General features: G+C 44.7%; 1 protein-coding gene across 2 annotated transcripts in view; it reads right to left on the bottom strand.

Annotated features, from left to right (window-relative positions):
- Positions 1-2,635: 2,635 nt before the first annotated feature.
- The window catches only part of LOC130276995 (malignant fibrous histiocytoma-amplified sequence 1 homolog), an 89,161-nt gene continuing 78,538 nt past the window's right edge, over positions 2,636-13,258 (bottom strand). Inside the window, exon 11 of one of the 2 annotated variants that reach the window (XM_056527125.1) lies at positions 2,636-2,924. In XM_056527125.1, coding sequence (XP_056383100.1) covers positions 2,839-2,924 — 86 coding nt within the window. In that variant the 3' untranslated portion in view covers positions 2,636-2,838. The remainder of the gene's footprint in view (positions 2,925-13,258) is intronic. The other variant, XR_008845329.1, reaches the window with a different exon arrangement.

The raw sequence follows: 13,258 nt of genomic DNA, 5'->3' as shown, positions 1-13,258 counted from the left end.
CTCCCAGACCTGGACTAAAGCATCCGCCAACTCCTGGACAGTCTGTAGTGCAACGTGGCATTGGTGGATGGAGCGAGACATGATGTCCCAGATGTGCTCAATCAGATTAAGGTCTGGGGAATGGGCGGGCCAGTCCATAGCATCAATGCCTTCCTCTTGCAGGAACTACTGACACACACTCTAGCCACATGAGGTCTAGCATTGTCTTGCATTAGGAGGAACCCAGGGCCAACCACACAAGCATATGGTCTCACAAGGGGTCTGAGAATCTCACCTCGGTACCTAATGGCAGTCAGGCTACTTCTGGCAAGCACATGGAGGGCTGTGTGGCCCCCCAAAGAAATTCCACCCCACACCATTACTGACCCACCGCCAAAACCGGTCATGCTGGAGGATGTTGCAGGCACCAGAACGTCCTCCATGGCGTCTCAAGACTCTGTCACATGTGCTCAGTGTGAACCTGCTTTCATTTGTGAAGAGCACAGGGCACCAGTGGCGAATTTGCCAATCTTGGTGTTCTCTGGCAAATGCCAAATGTCCTGCACGGTGTTGGGCTGTAAGCACAACCCTCACCTGTGGACATCGGGCCCTCATACCACCCTCATGGAGTCTGTTTCTGACCATTTGAATGGACACATGCACATTTGTGGCCTGCTGTAGGTCATTTTGCAGGGCTCTGGCAGCGCTCCTCCTTGCACAAAGGCAGAGGTTGCGGTCCTGCTGCTGGGTTGTTGCCCTTCTACGGTCTCCTCCACGTCTCCTGATGTACTGGCCTGTCTCCTGGTAGCACCTCCATGCTCTGAACACTACGCTGACAGACACAGCAAACCTTCTTGCCACAGCTCACATTGATGTGCCATCCTGGATGAGCTGCACCTTCTGAGCCACTTGTGTGAGTTGTAGACTCCATCTCATGCTACCACTAGAGTGAAAGCACCCCCAGCATTCAAAAGTGACCAATACATCAGCCAGTAAGCAGAACCACTCCTTTATTGGGGGGTGTCTTGCTAATTGCCTATCATTTCCACCTGTTGTCTGTTCCATTTGCACAACAACATGTGAAATTGATTGTCAATCAGTGTTGCCTCCTGAGTGGACAGTGTGATTTCACAGAAGTGTGATTGACTTGGAGTTACATTGTGTTGTTTAAGTGTTCCCTTTATTTTTTTGAGCAGTGTATGCTCCTGCTTAACCCTATATACTGTACCTCTGGACTAAACAATGCAGGCCACACTACAGGCCTTGGAAGGCAATCTTCTGCTACACTCAGGCTCTCCCTTACTCCATTGCACTCTTTGGGGGTATAAGTCCAGCACCACACAACCTACCATATTGCCTTGACTACCTCCGGGGTTGACAGCTGTCAAAGTCTTAGCAGTCTCCCAAGAACGGTCAGGTCTTGGGAGCCTGCTAGGACTTTGACAGCTGCCAAGGGTCACTTCCCCATGTTGACAGCACACACAGCTCAAGCCACTTTGGCAACAGCTCTCTCAGATTTCTGCAAACTTTCCAATTAGAATTAAATCTATAGTTCAGGTATAGTTTCATCCCCAAAGACATTCAACTTTTCTTGCTGGGTAACATCAGGATGACAATTCTCCTCTTATGTGTCTCCACAAGCTCCACATTACCCACTACAGCCTTCAGCCCACCATCTACCCTGTAATGAACAGGCAACTTCAACTTCAGATTCTCCCTGATGAACAATCCCACTCTAGCCTCCAACTTAACAATAAACCCCCAATGGACGGTTCCAAGCCTAGCAGTTTATACAGGCCAAGCTACTTTTTACCCAAAACTATTGAAAATCTTGTTGAAAATATGTTTGCATAATTCCACTGGAAGAAAGTATTGCCAAAAAAAGTATTAATGTAGCCCTAAAATAAAAGATGGTTTATCATTACTGGCCTCAATTATATTAATGAAGACCTTTCAATTTACAAAATAAATTAGTTCCAGGATACCATTTTATGCTAAAACCATTGTATGTTGAGACCATAACTTTATGGACACCAGGTATTTGGTTCTGAAGTCCTAAAATGTCATCCAAAAATAGAAAAAAAAGTGAAGATTGAAGAAAAATAAGCGGACAAATAATACAGATAAAGCAAGTACTTACATATAAAAGTATGAAAAAGTGCTGCTGGAAACTGTAAATCACTGTCTATGTAGAGGACAGGAGCTTCTTCAGGGTCCTGTACAGCACACACAATGTGCAAAAAAAAAAAGTTAAAAGGAACCGCCCTTACTTGGTGTCCAAAGGAGCAGCTATCCCTGGCACAGGTAAAGAGTAGTGCAGAACATGTTGTACCTCTCTGTACTGTAGGGAGGCGCCAGTCAGTGCATACGCGTCAGTAATACAGGTGTTTTACCAGTGAATGCCCATTCTGATTGGTCAGTTCTTCCAGCCATTGACATGTTTCGCAGATCTGGACTGTCCGTAGCATTGTATGCTGAGTATGGTTTCAAGTTACAAAAGACCATTGTATGTTGAATTTATTGTATGTTTAAGCCTATGGGCCATCACCAATATTAATTCAATTTGTATATAATGGCCAGAATGCTTTGACTGAAGAATGAAAATCAATTGGCTATGGCTGAGGGGAATTTATGTTCATGCTTCCAGTAAGAAAAATAAAAAAATAAAAGATAGCCTAACCATCTATACATGCAATATATTTATAACATTTCATTTCCATAATGTCAAGAGGATTACACATTTTTCCACATATAACTATGGCTTTTCAGCCATAGAATATTAATCAGTCTTTGATTTTTTGATAAAAGAGATGAGCCTTCCTTGTAGACATCACATGACATGAAGTTTTCTTCTCCATTTTACTGGTGTGACACAATAGATGCTATGCCATAGTTCGTGACATGAATCGTTGGTGGCAGACAAGGATCCTTGGAGTGACCCGATGCTATGTATAGAAAAGTATAATGGGTTGAATAGAGAAAGTTAGTATTTGAAGTTAATAAGAATGTTATGTAGATCAACAATGTAGCAACATCTCAGACCAGTTATCTGAGAGTTCACAGACGACGCAGGGTGTAAATGTACGTCCGTTAAATGACTATGAAGCTAGCACAGAAGCTGTACTTCATAGCGTTGAGTGACAGTTGCCGGACATTGAACGCTAATGATGGGGAGATGCAATCAATCCTGCCTCTCTTCGTCATTTACCCTTTAGACTCCATAATCAATGCCGATCACAGCGTCTAAAGTTACAGGTGCCAGTTAGCTCAGAAAGCTATAATGGCTAACAATCACCATCAGAAAAAGACCAATTACTAGAATATTTACTCAAAATAGAAAAATATTTTATTGAACATAAATGCAAGACAAAAATATAAAAACAAAATTTAAAATGTAGGCACTGAGATGACAACTACAGAAGAGTGGAAGCAATGGAACAGCAGAGTCACATGGAATACGGGGAATACAAGTCCAAAAAAATGAATGAAGAGGATGTATTCACAGAGTAATAGTACAAACAGTACAGAGATAATGGTAGACATTTATCAATGATTTTACCCCTTTTTGATGTTTATTTTTTGACACATAATTTTGTGCAGTGTCACTCATTGCGTCTTTTTTGTGCGCCTTTTTTGGTGGAACATTTTCAGATGTGTCATTTTATGTCTGATACTTGTCTTTGTTTGTACCCCATAAATTTAAGCGCTGCGGAATCTGTAGGCGCTATATAAATAAATAAAATTAAAATAAAATAGATGTTGTCTATTGTTCGTGCACCGTGGTGTGAAAAAATGCAGTAGAGACTAATTTATTATCTGCGCAAGGTTTGTTTACACTGTCAAACTTTACGCATTGCCTACATTTTAACACAAATATAGAACATCAAGGAGCACAGGTACCAAAGTGTCAGGTGGTTCTGCCCCAATCCGATTATGTCTGGGATACTTAAAACCTTTTCCATGTACCTTTTAAAAAGAATGCAATGTTTCTTGATGAAAGCAGGCGATTGCACTTGTGTAGTGTAACCATGGTGACCGGACAGCTAAGAATACCACTGTAATGTGCAATGAAGATTGTGCACTTTTCTGGTGCACAGGTGATAGGGATATTTCAGCGCTGTCCACAACCAGGGTAAATAGTTTAAAAGTATTTATTTTTTACATGTAACGCGTTTCAAGGACGCTCCGTCCTCTTCCTCAGACATGTCTGAGGAAGAGGACGGAGCGTCCTTGAAACGCGTTACATGTAAAAAATAAATACTTTTAAACTATTTACCCTGGTTGTGGACAGTGCTGAAATATCCCTATCACCTGTGCACCAGAAAAGTGCACAATCTTCATTTCATGTTCCCTATACCTAGCCGAGGGCGGGATAAGCTGCAGTCCTAGGTGGATGTCCAGGCGGAGTCTCCATCACAACCTTCCGAAAGGATTACATGCCTGCTAGAGTGTTGTGCCTCTATAGCACAACACCATCTGGTGAGTTTCTCCATTGATAGGGGCTCACCTCCTTCTACTTATTGTTCATCACAGTGGAGCACTTTCCATCCTTTTTATTTCAGTTTTTATTTCACTGTAATGTGCAGGGAGAGAGAAGGAGATAGAGCTGTTAGGTCTATGTATATGTGTGTGATTGTGTGTATGTAGCAGGGCTGAGTGTGTGTATGTAGCAGAGCTGAGTGTGTGATTGTGTGTATGTAGCAGAGCTTATTGTGTATATGCAGCAGAGCTTATTGTGTATATGCAGCAGAGCTGAGTGTGATAGTGTAAAAAAAAAGTGTGTGATTGTGTATACTGTATGCAACAGAGCTGAGTGTGTGATAGTGTAAATGCAGCAGAGCTGAGTGTGTGAGTGTGTATGTAGCAGAGCTGAGTGTGTGAGTGTGTGTATGTAGCAGAGCTGAGTTAGAGTCTGCATGCAGCACAGCTGAGTGTGTGATCATGTATATGCAGCAGAGCTGAGTGTGTGATCTGGTGTATGTAGCAGAGCTGAGTGTGTGATTGTGTGTATGCAGCAGAGCTGAGTGTGTGATTGTGTGTATGCAGTAGAGCTGAGTGTGTGATCCGGTGTATGTAGCAGAGCTGAGTGTGTTCGTGGTCATGCTAGACAAAAATAGACAAATCACCAGGTCCAGATGGCATTCATCCCCGTGTTCTAAAGGAATTGAGTAATGTAATAGACAGACCCCTATTTTAATTTTCAGGGACTCTATAGTAATAGGGACTGTTCCCCAGGACTGGTGCATGGCAATATTTAAAAAGGGGTCAAAAGGTGACCCCAGGAATTATAGACCTGTTAGTTTAACCTCCGTTGTATGTAAATTGTTTGAGGGTTTTCTAAGGGATGCTATTTTTGGAGTATCTTGATAAAAATAAATATATGACTCCATATCAGCATGACTTTATGAGGGATCGGTCCTGTCAAACTAACCTGATCAGCTTTAATGAGGAGGTGAGCTCCAGACTGGACCAGGAGCAATCGCTGGTTGTTGTATATCTGGATTTTTCCAAAGCATTTGATACGGTGCCACATAAACGGTTGGTACATAAAATGAGAAGGATTGGGCTGGGGGAGAATGTGTGTAAGTGGGTAATTAACTGGCTCAGTGAAAGGAAACAGAGGGTGGTTATTAATGGTACTTATTCTGATTGGATGACTGTTACTAGTGGGGTACCACAGGGGTCTGTCTTGGGTCCTGTTCTATTTAATATATTAATTAATGACCTTGTAGAGGGGTTGAATAGTAAAGTAGCAATCTTTGAAGATGATACTAAACTCTGTAAAGGGGTCAACACAATAGAGGACTGGATAGGTTGGAGGTTTGGGCTGGGAAGTGGCAGATGAGGTTCGACACTGATAAATGTAAGGTTAGACACATGGGGAGGAAAAATCAAGCCTGGGATTATGTATTAAATGGTGGAACACTTGGGATGACTGACATGGAAAAAGACTTAAGATTCTTAGTTAACAGTAAACTTAGCTGTAGTGACCAGTGTCGGGCAGCTGCTGACAAGGCAAATAAAATCATGGGGTGCATCAATAGAGGCATAGATGCCCACGACAAGGAAATAATTCTACCGCTGTACAAATCACTAGTCAACACATAGAATACTGTGTACAGTACTGGGCACCAGTGTACAAGAAAGATATAGTGGATCTGGAGAGGGTTCAGAGATGGGAAACCAGGGTAATACGGGGAATGGGAGGACTACAGTACCCAGAAAGATTATCAGAATTAGAGTTATTTAGTTTGGAAAAAAGAAGGCTTAGGGGAGACCTATTAACTATGTATAAATGGACAATACAGAGATCCCTCCCATGATCTATTTATACCAAGGACTGTATACATAACAAGGGGGCATCCTCTACTTTTAGCAAAGCTGCATGTGGATCCTCTCAGGAGGAAGGTCACGGCAGGCGGCAAAGTTGCGTAGTCAAATAACGTAGCGGGAAGGTCTGGATACACCGGTAAGGCTAACAGGCAATAGGGAATGTTTAATCTCAGGCTAAAGGCACTGAAGATCCAGCAGGAAAGAGGGGGAGGTGCAGAAATTTATAGACTGGTGACAGGTGTAGGACATAATTATGGGTGCACTGGCCCTTTAAATTTTAGAGCTCTGGCGTGCACGCCCTAGGGGACAGGAACAGGCGTACCGGAGCTGAGACACAGCAAAGGTAGCAGCAGAGGAGCATGGTACGTGACGGGCTGGGACTCGCATGCGGGCGCATCCTGCAATGCGAATCCCAGTCCCACCGGCAGCCAGAAGTGTAACAGTATCCCCCCCCCCCCCCTTTGGTCTCCCCCTCATTTTGCGGCTGAGAAATTTCCTGAGAAGTTCCTGGTCCAGGATATTGTCCTGCGGTTGCCAAGACCTCTCCTCCGGACTGAATCCTTCCCAATTCACAAGAAAATATTGCTTTTCTCTGACCAATTTGGAGTCTAAGATTTCTTTAACAACAAAAACATCAGAGGTACCAGAGATGGTAGAAGGCGAGATGTCCCTTTGAGAAAAACCGTTGTGAATGACAGGCTTCAAGAGGGAGACATGGAAGGAATTCAGGATACAGAGAGAGGAGGGTAGATGGAGGGAATAAGCCACGGGATTAAGTCATTTCTTGACTTTATAGGGACCCAGATAGCATGGGCCCAGTTTATAACAGGGTACCTTAAAGTGGATATATTTGGAAGATAACCACAATTTGTCCCCATAAGAGAATTCAGGAGAAGGGCGTCTTTTCTTGTCCGCTTGCAATTTCATACTGGTTGTGGCATATAGAAGGGAGAGATGAGTCTTCTGCCAGATGGAGGTGAAATTCCGCACTTGTTCATTAGCCATGGGAAGAAGAAAGAAGACAAGGGAGAAGGAGTACGAGGATGAAGCCTATAGACCACAAAGAAAGGTGAAGTCCCAGTGGATTCAGAATCCCTATGGTTATAAGAAAACTTGGCCCAGGGTAGTAAATCAGCCCAATCGTCTTGGCGAGCAGACACAAAATGGCGAAGATAGTCTCCCAGGAACTGGTTCACCTTTTCGACCTGCCCATTGGATTGCGGGTGGTAACCTGAGGAAAAATCCAATTTAACTTGGAGACGTGATCAGAGGGCCCTCCAAAACTTCGAGACAAACTGGACTCCTCAGTCGGAGACAATACGAGAAGGGAATCCATGTAGGCGGAAGATATGGCAAAGGAATAACTTGGCAAGCTGTGGTGCAGACGGTAATCCTGGTAGAGGCACAAAATGAGCCTTTTTAGAAAATCGGTCCACTACAACCCAATTGACTGTATTGCCGCCAGAAGAAGGAAGGTCAGTAACAAAGTTCATTGCTATATTGGTCCACTGCTGCTCTGGAACTGGCAAAGGATGTAGTAGACCAGCAGGCTTGGAACGGGGGGGGGGGTCTTGTCCCAGGCACAAACCGAACCAGAACGGACGAAATCAACGACATCCTGTTTTAAAGTTGTCAACCAGTACTGTTGGGAGATGAGTTGCAAGTACTAACGAATACCAGCATGACCAGCCAACAGAGAGGAATTACCCAATTTCAAGACTCAGAGTCTTAGGTGGAGTTACGTGAGTCTTCCCAGGAGGCAGGTGTTGAAGACATGCTGGCGCTGCAGAAATGAGACGATCAGGAGGAACAATAAATATGTTGAGGGAGAGATTCCTGGTCTTGTACATCAGAGGATCTAGATAGGGCGTCAGCTCGAAGATTCTTCTCTGCAGGATGGAAGTGAATAAAAAAGTCAAATCTGGAGAAGAACAGAGATCAACGAGCCTGCCAGGGTTGAGACGATGGGCAGTCTGTAGATAGAGCAAGTTCTTGTGGTCAGAATAAATAGTAAGCGGATGTACAGAGCCCTCCAAGAGATGACGCCATTCTTCCAAGGCCAACTTTATAGAAAGAGCTTGTGATCACCAATTGTATAATTTCTCTCTGCAGGGGAGAAGGTCTTGGAGAAAAAAAACACAGGTTATAGTTCTACCTTTGGAGGACTTTTGTGTTAAAACTGCACCTGCTCCAACTGAAGAAGTATCCACTTCCAAAATAAATGGCTTGCCAGGATCGGGTCTAGATAAAACAGGAGCAAAAGCGAAGGCGGACTTTTTACTGTTTGAATGTTTCTTCGGCCTCTGGAGTCCAGACCTTCGGATTAGCAGTTTTCTTGGTATGAGAAATGATGGGGGCTACCAAGGTGGAGTAGTGAGGAATAAATTGCTGATAATAATTGGCAAAGCTGAGGAAGCGCTGGATTGCTTTTAGGCCAGAAGGTCGTGGCCAGTCCAGTACAGCTGACAACTTGTTAGGATCGATTTGTAGACCTTGACTGGTAACGATATACCCCAGAAACGGAAGACTGTTTTTTTTTCTTCGAAAGAACACTTCTCAAGTTTTGCATAGAGATGATTGTCTCGAAGACGCTGTAGAATTTGATGGAGGTGAGAGCGATGAGTGTGACACTGGGCGAACAGACAAGAATGTCATCCAAATAGACAACGACACAGGAGTATAGGAGGTCACGAAAAATATCATTGACAAACTCCTGGAAAACTGCTGGAGCATTACAGAGTCCGAATGGCATTGCAGGATACTCAAAATGTCCGTCACGAGTATTAAACGCAGCCTTCAATTTGTCTCCTTCACTTATACGAATCAAATTATAGGCCTCATGAAGGTCTAGTTTGGAGAAGATCCTGGAACCCCGCAGATGATCAAATAACTCAGAGATTAAAGAAAGTGGGTAGCGGTTCTTTACAGTAATTTCATTCAAGCCCCGGTAGTCGATGCAAGGTCGCAAAGACCAGTCTTTTTTTCCACAAAGAAAAATCCGGCTCCGGCAGTGGAAAAGGACTTTCTGATGAACCCCTTCTGGAGATTCTTTTGGATGTACTTGGACATGGCCTGAGTTTCTGAGACTGACAAAGGGTAAATATTGCCCCGAGGAGATGTGGTGCCGGGCAGTAAGTCGATTGGACAATCATAGGGATGATGTGGTGGTAAGACTTCAGCTTGTTTTTCATTGAAGACATCTGCAAAGTCCTGAAGGAATGAAGGCAAACCAGGCAGAGGAATAGAAGATGGCTTCAACTTAGACTCTGACCTACATAGATAAAGGTTCTGTGCGATACAGCACAGTACAGTCCAGTCTTTCTCCATTGACTGTAGAGATGTAAAGACACTGGCAGATGATACCTATGTACTAGGGAGGCATCAATAAAGTTTCCCACGGGACCAGAGTACAGGAAGGCGAGAACGGAGATAATCTCTTTGGAGGGTAGAAAAAGCTGGACCGTTAAATTCAAACGTGGAGAGGTGGTATTCAAACCTAGGAAGGCCTCTCCCTCAAACCCTAGGTGCGAGCGTTTCCCTGTGACTGTGGACATTCTCTGAGGAAGTGATCTGAACTGGCGCAGTATAGGCAAAGATTCACAGTTAGTCAGCAAGTTCTTTCCACCAAGGTCAGGCGAGACCGATCCACCTGCATAGCCTCCACTGCGGGAGGTAACGTAGAAGGTTGTGGTGGTTGCTCGAAGACAGGTGCCAGATGAGGAAAGCGCCGAGGTCGTGCAGACTCCCTTTCTTGGCGTAGTTCCTCATGTCGCACAGAGAAACGGATATCAATCCGGGGTGCCAACTGTATGTGTTCATTCAGGCTAGATGGCAATTCCCGGTCAGCGAAGACATCATTGATATGACTAGATAGTCCTCTCTTGAAAGTGGAGCTTCATTGTTCCAAAGCAGAGAGCTTCATTGTTCTATGATAACTCTGATGCCAGGGTACAAAAACATATGGCATACTCGCCCACAGTGGAGTTACCCTGAGAAAGACTCAGCAATGCCGTCTCAGCGGGAGAAGCTCGAGCTTGTTCTTCAAAGAGTCCCTGAAATTCCGTCAGAAAAGCCTGGAGATTGATTGCGAGAGCATCACTGCAATCCCAAAGCGGGGTTGTCCAGGCCAAGCCCTCCCAGTTAAGAGACTGATGAAGAAGGCCACCTTTGCTCTTCCATAGGGAACTGTTCCACCATGAGTTCAATGTGCATGGAGCACTGAGTCATGAAACCATGACAGGACTTGGTATCCCCCTCATACTTCTCAGGAAGAGACAGACAGCGTTTCAATCCGGAGATGACTGCAGGTGCGGGAGGCAACACTGGAGCAGTAGGAGGCTGTGGCAGTTGCGGTTGTTGTTGAGCAGTTAGCAACTGTTGCATCATGGCGGGCAACTGGCTCAACTGCTTTGCTTGCTGGGCCTACTGCTGTGACTGGAGCGCCATGATTGAAGCGAGATCTGGATTATCAGGCAGAGGAACCCCAGTGGGATCCATGGCCGGATCTTGCTGTAATGATGCTGGATGTGGATCCTCTAACCTGTGTGGCAGATGACTCGGACCGTATCGGAGTCTAAGGTGCCGCTGGTCTTTACAAGATGGGCTTGCTGCGGCAGGAGACACCCAGGTTGCTACCCCCGACACGGCTCGACCACACAGGTAGCTGGGCAGGCGAGGTACTGAAGGAAGAGGCAGTAGCATAGTCGAACTTAGCAGAAGGTCAAGACAGGCAGCAAAGGTGCGTAGTCAAATAACGTAGCAGGAAGGTCTGGATACATGGGTAAGGCTAACAGGCAATAGGGAACGCTTAATCTTAGGCTAGGGGAACTGAAGATCCTGGAGGGAAGAGGGGAGGTGCAGGAACTTATAGACTGGTGACAGGTGTAGGACATAATTATGGGCGCATTGGCCCTTTAAATTTTATAGCTCCGGCGCACACGCACCCTAGGGGACAGGGACACGCACGCCAGAGCTGAGATACAGTGGAGGCAGCAACAGAGGAGCGTGGTAAGTGACGGGCTGGGACTCGCATGCGGGAGCATCCCGAGAGTGCAAATCCCAGTCCCGCCGGCAGCTGGGGAAAGAGAGACAATGCGGTCGCGGACGGTGTGTGCGGCCGGAGCACGAAGTTTAACAGGGGATTCTTTACTGTAAGACAAGTGAGAATGTGGAATTCTCTCCTGGAGGAGGAGATCATGGTGAACTCTGTAAAAGAGTTCAAAAGGGGTCTGGATGCATTCTTGGAGAGTACCGCTGGTTATGGATACTAGATTTATAGGGACACAACGTTGATCCAGGGATTTATTCTGACATATTTGGAGTCGAGAAGGAATTTTTACCTCTAGTATGAGGGTTTTTTTGCTTCAATTTCTGCTACCAGGGTGCCTCCAGCTTTTGGAAAACTGCAACTCCCAGCATGCCAAGTTTTGCAACACTTTGAGGCATTCTGGTTAGTAAACACTGATATAGAGGTAAGGGGACAGATTGTTCAGCCAAATTACATATTTTTTAAACCTAGACATTCTGGGGGATATTTTCAAAAAATACTGTAATTTCTGTTCCAGTTTCTCCTCACATTATCAAAGGTCTTTGCTGCTTTGAAAATATGAAAATATGTTAAAAAAAAAATTTCATGCCACTTTTGGGTTTTTTTCACACCAAAAAAAGTTTTTTTGTTGCAGCCATATTGGATTTTTTTCCCCCGACAAAATCAGCAATTTTTGCGCCAAATTTTACATCCCAGAAAATTCGGATGGAAACATCTGATGAAAGTTACTAGTGCCCAGACAAGTGATAATTGTATAAATAAAACATTTCTGAGCTTAAAGGAGTAGTCCAGTGGTGATTCAGTGGTGAGCAACTTATCCCCTATCCTAAGGATAGGGGATAAGTTGCAGATCGCGGGGGGTCCGACCGCTGGGGCCCCCTGCGATCTCCTGTACGGAGCCCCTACAGCCCGCGGGAAGGGGGCGTGTTGACCTCCGCACGAGGCGGCGGCCGACACGCCCCCTCAATACAACTCTATGGCAGAGCCGAATCGCTGCCTTCGGCAATCTCCGGCTCTGCCATAGAGATGTATTGAGGGGGCGTGTCGGCCGCCGCCTCGTGCGGGGGTCGACACCCGCTATCTCGGCGGAGAGCCGGGGCCCCGTACAGAGAGATCACAGGGGGCCCCAGCGGTCGGACCCCCGCGATCTCAAACTTATCCCCTATCCTTAGGATAGGGGATAAGTTTTTCACCACTGGACTACCCCTTTAAATATGAGTGCAGTGACCAAGACAAAAATTTAAATAAAAAAATATTTTTTTTTAAATAACATTTTTCAATAATAATTATTTCTTTTTTGTTTAATAATTACTTAAATAACACCTTTTCCCCCAAAAAAACTAAGAAAAAAACTGCAAAAACAATAAAATTACAACCATTTCTGTGATTTCTGTGATCAAAAAGCTGGTGTGAAATTTTTGATGTAAATTGGACCCCTTTGAAAATATCATGTAAAGCAGACAATATACGTGGACATGCCCACTTTTACAAAACTGACATGAATAGTGTAAACCGTGGCTCTTTGAAAATGTGGTCGATACTTTTCGCGACAAAATTTTAGCGCGAAATTGATTTTTTGGGGAGTAAAATTCTTTGAGAATCTCCCCCTCTGTGCACTTTATAATGATTAAGGATTTTACTATTGTGCAGAGTTTTGTTTGGTGCCCACTGCTGCTCCAGCACTTCTAGCTATGTGGGCAATGTACTGCAGAAAAATGCCACAGCTCTGTGATGTGTGCGGTAGAGAAGGAGTGCACGGTAGAGCAAGGGGGGTGGGGGGGGGGGGGTGTGGCGTTTCTATATTTGCACAAAATTTATCAAAGGACATGCACAACTTTTGTAAATTTTGAGCAAAAGTGTAAATTAGGCAGTGTAAAGGGGTAGATTTGTGTCTACAAT

Source organism: Hyla sarda, chromosome 6, assembly GCF_029499605.1.
Source record: "Hyla sarda isolate aHylSar1 chromosome 6, aHylSar1.hap1, whole genome shotgun sequence".
NCBI lineage: Eukaryota > Metazoa > Chordata > Amphibia > Anura > Hylidae > Hyla > Hyla sarda.
Note: the sequence above shows the minus strand (reverse complement) of the source record. Positions and strands in the feature narration are given on the sequence as shown.